The sequence below is a fragment of the Hyla sarda genome, chromosome 7 (assembly GCF_029499605.1).
Source record: "Hyla sarda isolate aHylSar1 chromosome 7, aHylSar1.hap1, whole genome shotgun sequence".
Lineage (NCBI taxonomy): Eukaryota > Metazoa > Chordata > Amphibia > Anura > Hylidae > Hyla > Hyla sarda.
This window is the reverse complement of record NC_079195.1, coordinates 122670799-122688435: the sequence shown is the minus strand read 5'-3', so window position 1 is coordinate 122688435 and position 17637 is coordinate 122670799. Positions and strand designations below refer to the sequence as shown.

The following is a 17637-nucleotide window of genomic DNA, read 5'->3' as shown; positions in this document are numbered from 1 at the left end:
TATATAATAATGCTTAAAGGGGTACTCCCCCGAAAAAATGTTTTAAATCAACTGATGCCAGAAAGTTAAACAGATTTTGAAATTGCTTCTATTAAAAAATCTTAATCCTTCCAGTACTTATCATCTGCTGTATGCTCCAGAAGAAGTTCTTTTCTTTTTGAATTTCCTTTCTGTCTGACCACAGTGCTCTCTGCTGACACATCTGTCCATGTCAGGAACTGTTCAGAGCAGAATAGGTTTGCTATAGTGATTTGCTCTTCCTCTTGACAGTTCTTAAAATGGACAGAGGTGTCAGCAGAGAGCAATGTGGTCAGACAGAAAGGAAATTCAAAAAGAAAAGAACTTCCTGTGGAGCATATAGCAGTTGAAAGGCTTAAGTTTTGAAAGGCTTAAGATTTTTTAACTCCCATGGCCCCGCGTCATAGTGGGTCGGGCCCGGCCTCTAACAACAGCCAGGACCCGTGGCTAATAGCGGGCGGCACTGATCGCGGTGCCGAGTGCTATTAACCCTTTAGATGTGTCTAAATTGAAAGTAAAGCACTTCCAGTTAGCTCAGGGGGCTGTTCAGGATCGCTGTGATGAAATTGCGGCATCCCGAACAGCTGTAAAGACAGCAGGAGGGTCCCTACCTTCCTCCATGCTGCCCGATCGCTGAATGACTGCTCAGTGCCTGAGATCCAGGCATGAGCAGTCAAGCAGCAGAATCATTGATCAATGGTTCCCTATGAGAAACCATTGAGCAATGTAAAAGATCAGTGTGTGCAGTGTTATAGCCCCCTATGGGAGCTATAACATTGCAAAAAAAAAAAAAAAAGTGAATAAAGATCATTTAACCCCTTCCCTAATAAAAGTTTGAATCACCCCCATTTTCCCAATTAAAAAAAAACTGTGTAAATAAAAATAAACATATGTGGTATCGCCGTGTGCGGAAATGTCTGAATTATAAAAATATATAGTTAATTAAACCGCACGGTCAATGGTGTACGCGCAAAAAAAATTCAAAAGTCCAAAATTGCGTATTTTTGGTCACTTTTTATATCATAAAAAAATGAATGAAAAGTGATCAAAAAGTCCGATCATTACATAAATGGTACCGCTAAAAGCTTCACAAAAAATGTGGAAAAATAAAAAAGTTATAGGGGTCAGAAGATGACTATTTTAAACGTATACATTTTCCTGCATGTAGTTATGATTTTTTCCAGAAGTACGACAAAATAAAGCGTATATAAGTAGGGTATCAATTTAATCGTATGGACCTACAGAATAATGATAGGTGCCATTTTTTACGAAAAATGGACTGCGTAGAAACGGAAGCCCCCACATTTTTTCTTCAATTTTATCGCACAATGATTTTTTTTTTTTCCGTTTCGCCATAGATTTTTGGGTAAAATGACTGATGTCATTACAAAGTAGAATTGGTGGTACAAAAAAAAAGCCATCATATGAATTTTTAGGTGCAAAATTGAAAGGGTTATGATTTTTAAAAGGTAAGGAGGAAAAAAACTAAGTGCAAAATCTGGAAAACCCCAAGGGGTTAATAGAAGTAATTTACAAATCTGTTTAACTTTGACACCAGCTGGTTTAAAAAAAATGTTTTCCATTGGAGTACCCCTTTAAAATTGCCCGATGTTGACCCCTATAACTTTATTTTTCCGCTGTTTGTGTGCTCATTTTTTGTGCAGTGAACTTCAATTATTCGCATCATTTTTGTTTTAATTGGACCGTTTGATCACTTTTTATTCATTTTTTCTGATATATAAAGTGACCAAAAATCTGCAGTTCTTTGATGTATTTATTTATTTTTTTTACATTTTTACCATTTACTGTACGGGATCATAAACACTTTTTAAATATTTGAAAAAAAATTTGGGTTTACATTTTTTTATTTATAAAATGGGAAAGGGGGGGTAATTAAACTTGTTTTGGGAGGGGCTTATTTGTATTTTTTATATCTTTAAAAACATTTTTAAGTTATTCTATTCTACTTAATTTAATTCATTCCATGCTATACTTTTTAAGTCTTCATAGGGACTAATATTAGCAATCATTCTACTGCTAACTGTGCCATTGCATAGTATTGATCAGTGTTATTGGCATTCTGCTTGTTCAGTCTGCCTGAGGCGGATGGGGGTGAAGAAAGCTGAACCGATGTCCATAAACATTAAGCTTAAACATTGGCTCTGGACATAGTACTGTAGTAGCCAGGGATTTCTTCATATGAAATTTGGTTTTATTATACTCACAAAAGTTCAGGAATAAGAAACATTGAATATAATCATAATGAACAGAATTCACTGTATGTAGGAGTGAGCGTGTCCGATCACGTTGCCCTACGTCCTCCTAATTTCTATCTGTAGGGTCAAGGCCCTTGTTTCCTCTTCAACCCCTGAAGAACGCTCCCCATTTTTACCTAACTGACCAAGCCCAATTTACTCTTTCTGGCATGTGTCTCTTTAAGTTGTAATAACTTTAAAATGCTTTTACGGACGGAGCAAACTGATTCTGAGATTGTTTTTTTTTGTTACGTACTGTACTTTATATTATATAGTATACAAAAAAAGAAGGTTACAGCAGCACACTTGGTCAAAAAAGTGAGGCTCTTACTGCACCTTTTGATCAAAACGTGTCCCACCATTCACCACGCAGAGGTGGCCTCATTTTGGATGGGACCCTAACACACTTTATGAGCCTAACACTCACCTCTGTTGAGCATATAGCATCTGACTGGGTGACATGCTGGATCCATTATCAATTTGAATTAAATGCCTCCTGTGAAAAAGGGGAGGGGTGCACGGCTACAGAGAGTGCCATTCCCCCTAAGTTGCAAAAAAACAAAACTAAAAGGAAAAAGAAAAATAGCCAACACAACTACCTAATACACGGGTGCACGCTGCTGTGGCAAATACAGAGTATACAAAAAAAGATTGCAGCAGCACACTTGGCCAAAAAAACCTTTGATAAATCTTTGTTGATACTTGTGGTACTTTTTGTGAAAAACTCCAAAATATTTATTTATGGTGTTCACTGTGCAGTAAAAATTAAGTCAAAAAAAATTAGCCATTCTATTGCTATTGTTTTTTTATGGCATTCACCGTGCAGCACAGTACTGTATAACTATCAGTATTACCCTGACATTCATCCTGTGCAATCCAGCCTATGGCTGGACCTCACAGGCTGCCATACTAGGCAGACAGGAGGCCATCGGCTGGCCTCCTGCTGCCATGGCAACCAACGGGACCCCGTGATCACATTGCGAGGTCACCTTTTGGAAACAGGTGGAGCCCCCGCCCCCTGTCAATCCCATAGATGCCTTGATCAGTACTGATCATAGCATCGATGGGTAAATGTTGCCAAGACTTTGGGTAATCCTGTTCTCAGTAGCTGCGGTGGGACCCCAGCTGTGATTGGCTAGGACATATGTATACATTGAGTTGTGCGAACATGTCAGCAGCTGGTATGTATGCATACTTCCTGGGCGGGAAGGGGTTAAAATAGAAAATGTTACACCTTTTTACAAAAGCTCAGCGGTCATTGCTTATGGAGATGGTTCATGATTATTACATATATATTATAAGTGATGCATCGGGGAACCAATTGGCATCCCTGCAACACAATCACCCGGGGGGGGGGGGGGGGGCTGATCGGTTACTGTGCCAGTTGGAGGCCTTCTGAAGGCCTCTGTGTCTGCCATAGTAAATCTGCTAATAGTCTTCTTCGGGAAAGTTCTAGTAGCAGAGCACAGATTGACCTTATGCAAAAATTAATTATGTTTGGTCACATCGCATCTCAGAAAATGTTTTCAAAGCATTCAAAACAGGCCATGGTGCAAACAGAATTAACCATCATACAACTCTGTAGACGAAAGAGTCAAAATATGGCGATTTAAAGCATTTTTTATTTAAGATTTAATTGTATTTTATAAGTAGCAACACAACAGTTTTATATAAATTGGTTATTGATGTGATAGTACGGATCTGCAGAGTGTATATATATTATCAGTTTTACTGCACTGTCCACTGTCTGTGGAATGTCCACATGGAAATTTTCCATGCGGACAATCCGCCGTGTAAACATAGCCTAATACTGCCCACTCTATAGAAGATACATAGCTGGTATAGGAAATTATTGCAATAATATATATTATTATTAGCTGAAAGGAACTGACCAGCCACTTGTTCTTTATTTAAAAAAAAAAAAAAAAAACACAATCCATGATGTATTCTTATGCATAAGATACAATACAGCAACGAGTATAAAATGGGGCACAGACATAATGCACTTGAGTTGCTCAGTGTTACTAGTCTGATGAGTTCTTATGGATTCAGTTTGTCACAGCTTAAAATGTACTGTTGATTGTATTTTTGTGTTATTTAACAAGCTATATTTCCCCCAGGAATGCTGGCACTAGAGATGTTGGGCCGAAGAGCACACAATGACCACCCCAACAACTTTTCCAGAAGCCCCCCATACACTGAGGATGTCAAGTGGTTGCTGAGTTTAGCTTCCAAGTTAGGTAAGTGTAGGTTCCAATAATGGATCAGCAGCTTTTCGGACTCCTGTCCTGTGGTCTATGCAGCGGAACACTCTGAATAGCAATCATCTTCGATCAGTCTCTTTCCTCATAATGAGAATAGGTTTATGCATCCAGTGCTAACTGACCTTTTCAAAGAATAGATGTGGCTGATAGCTGGGGCTTGTTGACCAGAATGAAATGACATTGAGCATCCTGTTGTCTTTCACAATATAAGTGAATACTCCATGTTTCCACAGTCTCAGATCTTCAGGTTTAACTACATTATTTCTGATTTTAGCTATTGTGTTGTGTATTTATATATATATATATATATATATATATTTTTTTTATTTTATTTTCACAGGTGTGAATTATGTGCATCAGTTTTGTGTTGGAGCCGCCAAAGGTGTGCTGAGCCCGTTTGTACTACAGGAGATTATAATGGAGGCTTTGCAGCGGCTTAACCCTGCCCACATCCATAACCACCTGCGTACCCCTGCTTTTCATCAGCTGGTACAGCGCTGTCAGCAGTCTTACATGCAGGTAACAGTATTCTTTCCTCTGGTGGCAACACTAAAAATGCCTAAACTCTTTATTAATTATTTAAAAAAAAAAATCAGTGACCCCTTATTTACATTACTGGTACCCCAAAAACAGGATGATTGCACAAGTCAGTTTAGCTCTTAAGACTCGTCACAATCACCCACTAGGGAGGGGTGTTAACATGGTACCCAATAATATCAATACATATTAACTAAATCCATTGCATGCTGAGCAGCCCTTCACAGCAGCTGTCTCTAGGGGGAAGATCTTCCCCTGTTTGTATCCTCACCTTTAAAGGGAATGTGTCACTTGTCATTGATAGGTAATTTGTTAATGACACTTTCTCTTCAAAGTAACTTAGTTGAGTGTGGAACACTTGTTACTTGTTCAGTGTATCTATTTTTCCAAACTCTCTCTCTCTCTCTCTCTATCTATCTATCTATCTATCCACCAATCTATCATTTATTATACGCTATCCAGGTTTGGAAAAACATAGTTGCTTTCTTCCAATAACAGTGCCACTCTTTTCCTCAGTTTGTGTGTGTGGGGTATTACAATTTGGCTCTATTCAGTTTGATAGAACTGAGCTGCAATACCGCATAGACTAAGGACAGGTGTGGGACTATTTTTGGCTGCATGTTAGGGGACTATGAAGCAAGCTCGCTTCATACGTAATCAGTGTGGGCTGTGATCATACTGATGTTCATCATTAAAGGGGTACTCCGTCCCTAGACATCTTATCCCCTATCCAAAGGATAGGGGATAAGATGTCTGATGGCAGGGGTCCCACCGCTGGGGACCCCCGCGATTTATTCTGCAGCACCCCCTGCTCTTCAGCCGCACGGAGCGAGGATCGCTCCGTGACTGATGATGGGCGATACAGACAGGGGATGGAGTATCGTGATGTCCTGGCTCTGCCCCTTAGTGATGTCACACCACCAAGTCTATGAGAGGGGGCGTGACATCACAATACCCCGACCCCTGTATCACCCATGGAGCGATCCTCACTCCGTGCAGCTGCAAGAGAGATCACGGTGGTCCCCAACGGCGGGACCCCCGCGAACAGACATCTTATCCCCTATCCTTTGCATAAGGGATAAGATGTCTAGGGGCGGAGTACCCCTTTAACCCTTAAGCTACCGCGATCAATGTCAATCAATGCCGACTTTAGGGGGGGGGGTGTCTGACCAGGACCTCTGCAGCACGGCAGTCTTGATCAGCTAACATGATGGCTGGAGAGTTTCGCCTTACCTCCATGCCGCCTAGGTAGCCTTTACAAGTAGATTGCTGATAGTACTGATCAATGCTATGCCATTGCATAGCACTAAACCGCCTCTCCTCTATTAAAAAATGTAATCACCCCTTTTTCCCATTTTATAAAACAAAAATACACATCCATACATATTTAGTATTGCCACGTGCAAAATTATCTGAACTATGAAAATATAATGTTTATGATCCTGCATGGTGTAAATATAAAAAGCACCAAACCTCAGAATTGCTGATTTTTGGTAACTTCATATATCACAAAATAATGAATAAAAAGTGAAAAAGCAAAAATGGTATCCATAAAAACTATAGATCACGGTGTAAAAAATTCCTATAGCCCGGTATATATATATATATATATATATATATATATATATATATATATATATATATATATATATATATATAAAATTTTTACAGTTATACGGAGCATAATTGGGAAATTTTAAGCATACGTATTTTCTTTAAAAAGTTTACAATGTTAAAGGTAGTAAAATAAAACAAAATTGTAATCGTATCAACCTAGAGAATAAAGATAACATATGCCATTTTTACAGTAAAATGGGTACAATTTCACCCCATAAATTAGTGGTAAAATAAGTGATGTCATTATAAAGTACAATAAAAAAAGCCCTTACATGGCCTTGTAGATGGGAAAAAAAACACTTATGGCTTTTAGAATGCAAGGAGGAAAAACAAAAATGAAAATTGGATGCCTCTAACAGATACATTACAGTGGCATCAGTCACCCATAAAGAAAACAACAACAACAAAAAATAGTAAGAAGTTATAAATAAAAATAGTAAAATATATTTAACATGTTTTAAGTTTTGCTTTTTTTTAGATACTGCTGTATGGAATAGCATTGTCTACTGTAAGATTACATACTTTTCTACTTTAAAAAAAAATGGTATGTGGACATTTATTGACCTGATCAAGGCTAAAATGACTTTCTTTTGGCTAATATAACGCTGAGAACTTGTTTACTGTGTGTTCATTGGGAGATTTCCTGACACCCCCTCTGTTCTCCTCATCACTTCCTTAGTAAGCTGCCTCCTCTCTAAATCTTCTGGCACAAAGGATGGTGCTGGTGCATATACATATAAACACACACTAGCTATAAGAACAATAAAAAATAGTGGCCCTGAGTTACTAAGAGTGTAGGGTTTTTGTCTGTTGGGCTTTTTCTTTTTTTGTGTGTTATTTACTAAGATGTCCTTATATTTCCTGAGAAATTGAGTTGGGTGTAAAATCTTCTCTGTGAACCATAACAATTTTAAGAAATAACACACTTTCACAATTTGGGAATACTATTTGAGCATTTTGACACTGAGGCTGAGAGCCATAGCGACAATATTCTACAGACCAGATGGAAGAAAAGGCTGAAAGTGGATTATGTAAGCAATCCTACAAATAAACTTGTGCAATAAGTATTGAATACATCACAGTTAAATTTAGAAATGTAACAATGCAAACATCAAAAGTAAACAGTAAAATTTCCACACATTTAAGGTATAAAAATTAAATATTTTTCCATATATCCTATCAAGTCAGGAATATAAGTTGCGATGAAATTAGAGTTAAGTGAACCAATCTTTTACATTTCGGTTTACCTAGTTTATGCATATTGCCCATAAGAACCATGCTGGGGAAAAAAACGACCATTTTACCTGTTTTTGCACCAGCCTCTGGCAGTCGGGTTTTCAGAATTCACTCTTCTCCGCTTTTTCGTCGGGCTTTGGACAAAAAAAAAGTGAAGACCACTGGTATAGGAGGTAATACTCACGTGTCCCCGCCGCTCCGAACCAGTCACCGCTGCCCTGGATGTCGCCGCGTCCCCGGGGTGTCCCTGTCGCTCCGGAACGTCTCTGCTGGCCAGGATCCTCGCTCTCCATCGCCATCACGTCGCTACGCACGGCATGCGCGACGACGTGATGATGACGAAGGAGAGCGCTGGCCATGCAGGGGATCCCAGCACGGAGCAGTCATTTGCCGGTCAGACACCGAGGAGGTAGGTAAGGTCTCTCCCGGTGTCCTGTAATCTGTTCGGGATGCCGCGATTTCACAGCAGCGGTCCCGAACAGCCCGACTGAACAGCCGGGTTCGTTTCACTTTCACTTCAGACGCGGCGGTCAGCTTTGATCGCCGCGTCTGAAGGGTTAATACAGGGCATCACTGTGATCGGCCACGGGTCCCGGCCGTTGATGGCCGCAGGGACTGCCGCGATATGACAGGGTTTTAATGTGTATTTGCCGTATAAGATGCACCAACTTTTCCCCCCCCAGTTTTGGAGAAGAAAAAGTGCGTCTTATATGGCGAAAAATACGGTAATTGTTTACAGTATAATTGTATTGTTATTATGGAGTTTTTACAGTAACCGTCACGAACACATCTATGTATTTTACCACATTCAGATACATGTTTATTTTCCCTTCATAGCATGTCCCTTCTATGTTTCCTTGGAAGTGACCTGTGTAATAAAGGAGAGGTCTTTTAGGATGTTTTTGAATACGTAGTCTTGTAGTATGATTTTTTTCTTTTGGTGTGTTTGTAACCATGCTGTCTGCTCAGCTCTTCCTGCTCTATAATATCATGTCAATAGATTCGATGGTGACAGAGTTCTTTTTAATGCAAGTGGAATTTTGCTGTTAATAATTCCCTTTTTTCTCTCCATTTGTTGCACATCTGACAAGCAGTCCTGAATGTTGCCGTTTTTACTAAGGTTCTCTTTGTTCAGTATTACATTTTCTTTATAATAAACCCTTTAGTACGGCAAAAAGGAGACGTCAGGGAAAATACTGTACATATCAGTGGAGTTTTACCAGGTTAATAGACTTTGTTAGTAATGTGCTTTTTGTTTTCTTCCAGTACATTCACCATCGCTTAATACATCTTACCCCAGCGGACTATGATGACTTTGTAAACGCCATTCGCAGTGCAAGGAGTGCATTCTGCCTCACTCCCTTAGGAGCCATGCAGTTCAATGACATTCTACAGAATCTTAAGCGTGGCAAACAGACCAAGGAGTTGTGGCAGAGAGTGTCCCTGGAAATGGCCACCTACTCTCCCTGAACCTATAAAGAGACATTTATTTCACCTTTTAAGTGAGTAGCATACTACATACACAGCTAACACCTGCAGAACGTTGGGCCACATCTAGCTGAGGAAAGGATGAGACATCACTGCAGGCTCAAGTCTAGATGGTAACTCTAGAACCGTGGAAATTGTAAACCAGCTCAGCAATGAAACATTGGCCTGATCACAGCTGTATAAACTATTTGTACAAGGTTGGATTTTTTTTAATATATAAAAATATATACACTATTTTAGTTAATACATTGCAGATCATATGTCTGTGTCATTCCTTATATTACAAGACCCAGGCTGACCCTCCCCTCCCCGGCTTTGATATTATTGGTTGAACCTTTTGTTTAAAAGTCTTATTGTTTTTGTTTTTTCATAGTGTATGTTTGTCTTCCTTATGTTCTGGCATATGCAAAATATTTATTTTGGCTTTTTCTTTGACAAGTGTATTCAGTATCCCTTTCATCTGCACATACACCTGAATTAAATAACCCTTAACTCTTTAAGACGTATGTAATACATGTTCCTGTGTTTCCTGAAGGGGGATTGTTATGTGTTTTAAAACAACATAAAAGGGGAATGTTATTTGCCAACTGGGAAATGTAAGTATGAATGTTCTGCATCTGGAAGCAGAATATCCTTCTTTAGTTTTCTTTCCCTGGTAGATACATGCATTGTCTTATTTTTGTTTCCAAATTAAAAGGAAATATTCTTTACACCAACCTTGTCTTATTTTTTCAGGTACTAAACACTAATAATATATTTTAAAGATGTCAGAATTTGTAAATTAGCCCTCCAGTACTTATTGGCTGCTGTATGCCCCAGAGGAAGTTATGTAGCCTTTCCAGTTTGACACTGTGCTCTCTGCTGCCACCTCTGTCCAGGGCAGAAGTAGTTTGCTATGGGGATTTGCTCCTGTTCTGGACAGTTCCTGACATGGACAGCAAAAAGCACCATCTTTGACTTGAAAGACTACACAACTTCCTCCAGGGCATACAGCTGCTGATAAGTATTGGAAGGCTTGACATTTTTTTTATATCTAAAAGTAATTTACAGATCTGTATAACTTCCTGGCACCAGTAGTTTTAATCCCCTTTTCTCCTCCCAAGTATCCCTTTTAAGAGTAAAGTGAATGGTCCTCCTCAGTGATTGACAACCCTTTTTGTATTCCTAGTCATACAGGTAAGATTGTCCATGAATGAGGTTGCCCATAAGACTCTCTAGTCCAAAATAAGCATTTATTGGAAGAAGATACAGTTATTCTTAACATCTTCCCACAGATCAAACATGTTCAGCATGTAGGAGGCTGTCTGGATTTCATATACCTTATTATGGTTTAGAAAACTCCTTGAAAAGAATGGACAGCAGCAACAAAAGCATTTTTCTCTCTGGTGGTTTTGCATTGAAATGGCGCAGACTACGGTTTAATCTGCGGCCAGTCATGAAACAACCCATTTACTTCTGTTTCAGGAATTGTTTTATATTTTAGGGAATTATCTATGCAAATCAATGTAGCTGTATGTGAAAACCTACTGCTATGAAAAGGTTCAATGATCACACTCATCATTTATAAAATTGATAGACTCATCATTATTATTTGGGGGTTCAATCTCTGGCCCCTGTTTCGATTGAGAAGACTCAATGTACTGTAGCACTGTCCCATTTAAAGAGGTACTCTGGTGCAGAACAGAGTGCTGGGCAGTATGAACAAAAATTTGTATCACAGTATTTTTTCAAACTTATGGCTAGAGATGAGCGAACTTACAGTAAATTTGATTCGTCACGAACTTCTCGACTCGGCAGTTGATGACTTTTCCTGCATAAATTAGTTCAGCTTTCAGGTGCTCCGGTGGGCTGAAAAAGGTGGATACAGTCCTAGGAGACTCTTTCCTAGGAATGTATCCACCTTTTCCAGCCCACCGGAGCACCTGAAGGCTGAACTAATTGACGCAGGATAAGTCATCAACTGCCGAGCCGAGAAGTTCGTGACGAATCGAATTTACTGTAAATTCGCTCATCTCTACTTATGGCGATTTGACGGTATTTTATTATTCCCCCCTAACAACCCCCTCCGAATGAATTATCAGCTGCAGTGCGCTGGGGAACTAATCATATATGACCCACAGGCGCTGCTCTGCTTTTCCTCTCCCCCCCACCCCACCGAATGAACTGCGCTGTCCCAACTTTGGGGAACTAATCATGTTACCCACAGGCGCTGCTCTCCTTCTCCTCCTGTGAGCCACGGGGCTGGATGGAGAACGGAAGCTGTCACCTCCCCCTGCATGAGCTGATCAGAAGTTCTGCAGCGCCCACTTGCAGGGGGAGGTGACAGCTTCCGTTCTCCATCCAGCGCCGCGGCTCACAGGAGGAGGAGAGCAGCGCCTGCAGATAACATGATTAGTCCCCCAATCAAGGGGGTGCGATCTGTATTGCGGTATAGGGAAAAATTCATATCGTACAGAAAAAAACACACCGGTATGCAGTATGAACTAGCAGAACATCTTATCCCCTATCCACAGGGTTAAGTGTCTGATCACTAGGTAAAGAAAGCTGGTGACTAGGAAGTTTATAGCAAAGGCAGAAGAATTTCTAATCCACCAGTAAAGAAAAGCAGATTATGAGGTAATTCCAACACACATACTGAGGAAAATTGGGGGTTACTTTAAAAGGGAACCTGTCATCAGTTTTCTTCTGCCTGAACCATAAGTCATCGGGGCAGTCTCCAATAGCTTCTTCCCATGAGCTGTTATTGATGGATCTCTACCTGTTTAGGTATAGGGAGAAATCTATCACTCCACGGTAGTGGGCTGGGCTGCTGGAAACCACCCTGATGACTTGTGGTTCAGGTAGCATCTGAATGGTGTATACTTCCAGTCAAGTCTTAAAATGAATTAAGTTGATCTGAAAGCCATCCAATCATAAATCTGGGGGCAGCTGAATATAGGGTCTGACATAAAGCATATGTTGTTCTCCAAGATATCACAGACTTAAATTATTTTCTAAAAACAAAGGTTTTCAAGAAGAGCTAATGGGAGATGGTGACAAGTGCTCAGAGAACTCTCATCCTTTAGTTCTAGAGATTAGAGGGTCTCCACATGCAGCCTTATGCCATCTGACAAGTTATGAAAGGAGAGACCCTTTAGACTGTCCTTGTGCCTGCATCTTTCCTAGAAGCAATGCTTATAAGGGAGAATATCTACATCATACTGATTTAGTTGGAATATAGCACGTATTAGCAGGTTCTTTATAAACCTAACGATTTGTGTGTATGAGTAGAACATCAAAAGCATAGGACAGCACAATATGGACGCACAGCTTTTAAAGGTGCCCATACACATAGCAGTAGGTCATGCTGTGAGGCAGTTCATGGTAAAAAAAAAAAAAAAGTGGTTTTACCATGGGATTTCTATGATGTGCAGTTTTCAGCCATGCTATGTCAGCTGGTACAGCACCGGGGTTTAATGTGATTTGCCTGTACAAGCTGCAAGGCCATCTTATATAACAGAGAAAACCTTTATTTTGCTGTACAAACCCTCAAAACACGAAAATCACAGTCCATAGGAATGTATTGAATAGCTTTTCAAATGGTGCTAAAAGGGGTACTCCAGTGGAAAACTTTTTTTTTAAATCAACTGGTGCCAGAAAGTTAAACATATATGTAAATTACTTCTATTAAAAAATCGTAATCCTTCCAGTACTCATTAGTGGCTGTATACTACAGAGGAAGTTCTTTTTGTTTTGGATTTCTTTTCAGTCATTACCACAGTGCTCTCTGCTGACACCTCTGTCCATCTTAGGAACTGTCCAGAGCAGGACAGGTTTGCTATGGGGATTTGCTCCTACTCTGGACAGTTCCTGACATGGACAGAGGTATTAGCAGAGAGCACTATGGGCATGACAGAAAAGAACTTCCCCTGTAGTATACAGCCGCTAATAAGTACTGGAAGAATTAAGAATTTTTCATAGAAGTAATCTACCAATCTGTTTAACTTTCTGGCAGCAGTTGATTAAAAAAAAAGTTTTCCACTGTAGTACCCCTTTAAAGTCGTCTGCCATTTAACCACTATAGTGAGGGGTGTATTAATCAAACCTGTGCAGAGAAAAAGGTAATTTTTAGGCCATTTCAAAAAAAAATAAAAAGCACTCATTGGTTGTTATGGGCAACTATGACACTCTTACTAGGAGTTTTGATAAATCCCCCCCCCAAAAAAAAATGTGCTGGGATTTCTAAGATTTTGGAAATAGCTACAAGTACCTGCCTGTGTCATCTGACCTTAGCAGTCTGTGGGGATGCACTGAACACAGGCACAGTAGGATATCCAGATGGATGTCATCAGGGACTGACTTGTCAGGGAACACAAGAGCTGATCACAGGGGGGCCTGGCTGCTTCTTGTCTTAAAGGGTAGCTCCCACCATCCTATTTTTTTTTTCTGTCCCTGCCTATTGCCAATCTATCCCTAACCCCCTCCCTGCTTTTAATTTTTCTTTTTACTATATTAAAAATAACTTTTTGTCTGCCTGGTACTGTGCTCACTAGCAGGCAGACTTCCCAGCAGGCCCCACGTCACTGATGCCTGCTGGGGACAACACTTCCGCCCTTAGTTTATCTACACAGGGTGCCTCCAGCTGTTTCACCACTACAACTCCCAGCTTGCCCTGACATCTATAGGCTGTCAGGGCATGCTGGGAGTTGTAGTAGTGAAACAGCTGGAGGCACCCTGTGTAGATAAACTATAAGTTAGTGCCATGAGGTGCTAGCCTGTTCGCTCCGTCAAAGCCCCCCCCAATACCCTGTTCCCTCCATCACAACCCCCCCCCCCCGCATACCCCATTCCCTCCAGCACAAACCCCCCGTCCGCATACCCCGTTCCCTCTTACATACAGATACTGCAGAGTCCGGCAGCGGGCGTACAGGGGCGGTGACGACAAGTGCGGGAGGAGTGGCCTCCCACCTGTCTGATTGACAGGCAGGGAGCGAGAGCAGCCTAAATGAAAGAGGAACGATTGCCAGGCCAAAATCAGTCTTTTTTCAGGCGTGACGTCAGGCCAGGCTGCAGCCGGCCACTAGGAGGGAGACCCCCTAGTGGCCGGTTTTCAAATGTAAATTACACCGTTAATAAATAAAAAAATTAGTAATGAAACTATATTAGAGATATGTTGTAGTACATATGTACTACAACATATCAAAAAAAAAAAGTTGGTGACATTGCCCATTTAAGCCTTTCCCAGGATCCTGTTCGGCTTGAGACAGCAGTCATCCATGATACAGCAGCAGAACCATGGAAATACAGAAAAGTGAAAAATACATAACTTTGCATCAGCAGCACAATCCTAAGTTGTTCTAGAAATCGGTAGGGGTCTCAGCAGCTGGCCCCCACTGATCACAACTTCTGATGTTCACGTCTTATGCCATGTCAGAAGGTAGGAACTCTTTGGAGATGGTTTCCTTATTAGATACAGTATACGGTACATACTTGTATGGTGTTGAATGATTTCCAGTGCTCTGCAACACTTGCTGTTAATTGCCTCTAAGTTTAAATGAAAAGTTCTGCAGCATGTTACAGTATGATCAGGGTGAAGGCATTGTTTTTAGAGAAGTTTCATTATAGAGAAAATTCTGAAGCTTCTAGAACTAGGCTGTGAGTCACATCTAAACAGTTGCCAGAAATCTCATGATGCAGCATCTATTTGTCTGAAACAGCTGTAAAAGGCGGCATGGGTAGGTAAAACTACAGCTATTACTGGAAAAATCATGTGGCCAATTATTATTAAGAACTCCACCCACAGCATGTTAGCATGGCATCAGCGACACGTGGCTTCCATAAACACAGCTTCAAAAAGTTTTTCTGATTTTTTTTTTTTAATGAACAGCCATCTACTTGCTTACAGTCCTGAAAAAGTGCCTTTTAACCTGTGACATCACCAACTCTTACATTTAGTTTGAGGAATGGGGCTAGTCATTCCTTTCCCAGTATATGGGACCCTATTGTTTCTGCTCAGCTTTCTTCGCAAAGCCAAGTGCACACAGTATAGATACATAGACTGTTGTGATGTCAGCACTGTGTGCGCACAGAAATAAAAGGTGAAATTAAAACTTTTGCGGGGGGGTGTGGTGTAAGAGAGAGAAAGTGGCCATAGCAACCCATCAGATTGCTTCTTTACCCCTCGAGGACCAGGCCATTTTTTCATTTTTTTCCTCCTCCCTTCTTAAAATCATAACGCTTTCAATTTTCCACCTACAGCCCCATGAGGACTTTTTTTTTTTTGTGCCACCAATTTTACTAATTTTAATGAATCATTTTACCAAAAAATCTATGGCAAAAAAAAGCACCCTTTTGTAACTTTGAGGCTTCCAATTCCACGCAGTGCATGTCCATATGATTAAATGATGCCCAACTTATATAGGTTTGATTGTTTTATTTTAAAAACATTTTTTAATTTTTTGTACGAAAATTAGCATGTTTAAAAATGTCCTGACCACATTTCATTTCTCCCCCCCCCCCTTTACTGTAGACTATTACACACACACACACACACCTTTGATTGCAATCACTGAGCAATGCTATGCCATAGCACTGATCAGTGTTATCAGTGCTCGACTGCTTCAGCCTGCTGAGGCTTACTGGAGCATTGAAGAACAGATTGGACAGTGGAGGAGGTAGGAAATGGCCATCCCGCCGTCCTCTCAGCTGTTCGGGACATCACAGTTTTACTGCGGCGGTCCCGATCAGCCTGCTGAGCTAGCTGGGATTACTTTGATCGCGGCGTCTTAAGGGTTAATACCGGACATCAGCATCACAGGTGGTTGCTGATTGATCAATGCTATTTGAAGATTGCATCTAAAGCTGTGTATGCAATTAGAGATGAGTGAACTTACAGTAAATTCGATTCCTCACAAACTTCTCGGCTCGGCAGTTGATGACTTTTCCTGCATAAATTAGTTCAGCCTTCAGGTGCTCCCGTGGGCTGGAAAAGGTGGATGCAGTACTAGGAGACTCTTTCCTAGGACTGTAGCCACCTTTTCCAGCCCACCGGAGCACCTGAAAGCTGAATTTATGCAAGAAAAATCATCAACTGCCGAGCCGAGAAGTTTGTGACGAATCTAATTTACTGTAAGTTCGCTCATCTCTATATGCAATGTTATGGCATAGCATTGAACAGTGTTATCGGTGCTCTGATGCTCCAGCCTACCATGGATTACTGAAGAATCAGATCATCAATTGGACAGCAGGGAGACAGTTAAGGGCCCTCCTCTTAGCTGATTGGGGCACTGCTGAGGAGGGCCCTGACATTTTATTTTGTTAACAATTTAGATGCCACAATCACGTTTTGATTGTGGAGTCTAAGGGGGTTAATGCTGGGCACCATCCCAGTAATGTCTGGCATTAGCCACAGGTCCCCGCTATGGCCCATGCTCAGCTCCTGCGTGCACATCATTAAAGGGGAGCGGGGCACAGGCATACAGGTAAGCCCTTCGTCCCCAAGAGGTTAAAAGGCCTATAACTAATGAAAATCGAATTGGTTGCTAGGGGCAACTTTACCTTTGCACAAAATTTTTATAAATCACCCCCAAAGAGCGGAGTCAAGCAATTCTGTCCTTTAGTCTAGCAAGTGTTGGCGTTCTCGGCACCCAACCCTCCCCCTCTTCCCACCAATTACAAGTACTGATATGTTACTATGACATGTCAGAAGTTGGATATAAAATTTTTGGTATACTTTATACCAAAACACCATTGTTTTTAAAGTGATAAACGCATGATAGCGCAATGTTCAGACACATTGGGGAGGATTTATCAACCAGATTGCTTCTTTCACTTGGGCCATGGGCGCATCACCCTTCTGAACAGGTTTTGATAAATCTCCCCAATGTGCTGCTGCAGCAGCTACTTGTGGATTCTTACTAAAGTTACACGAGATAAAATGCTACAAGTCCATTGTTAGTCCATAAATGGATCCAATAGCATTTCTACCTCTCATGTCAGTGAAAATGCAACAGATTGGTTGTTCCAGTGGTATTTTTGAGAACGTTTTTCTCCTACAGACCAAACATACAGCTTCTGTTGTGACTTGTTTTAGTTGTAAGTGCAGATAAAAAAAGAAAAAAAAAAGAAAACCTGAAGTTACTGTGAAAATAAATTGTCAGTGTACAAGGCTAGGGTTGAAAAAATGACCAAGTGTGTGATGCACATCCTATTAGAAAATCAGTGAAATAACCACAAAGAAAACA

The 17637-nt window shown here is 40.7% G+C and overlaps 1 protein-coding gene across 3 annotated transcripts in view; it reads left to right on the top strand.

Moving 5' to 3' along the window:
• Window positions 1-10125, top strand: part of ZSWIM8 (zinc finger SWIM-type containing 8) — a 279884-nt gene extending 269759 nt beyond the window's left edge. For all 3 annotated transcript variants that reach the window (XM_056530642.1, XM_056530641.1, XM_056530640.1), the window contains 3 exons: window positions 4394-4513; window positions 4878-5056; window positions 9194-10125. In XM_056530642.1, the coding sequence (XP_056386617.1) occupies window positions 4394-4513; window positions 4878-5056; window positions 9194-9397 (503 nt within the window). In that variant the 3' untranslated portion in view covers window positions 9398-10125. The remainder of the gene's footprint in view (window positions 1-4393; window positions 4514-4877; window positions 5057-9193) is intronic.
• Window positions 10126-17637: the final 7512 nt, after the last annotated feature.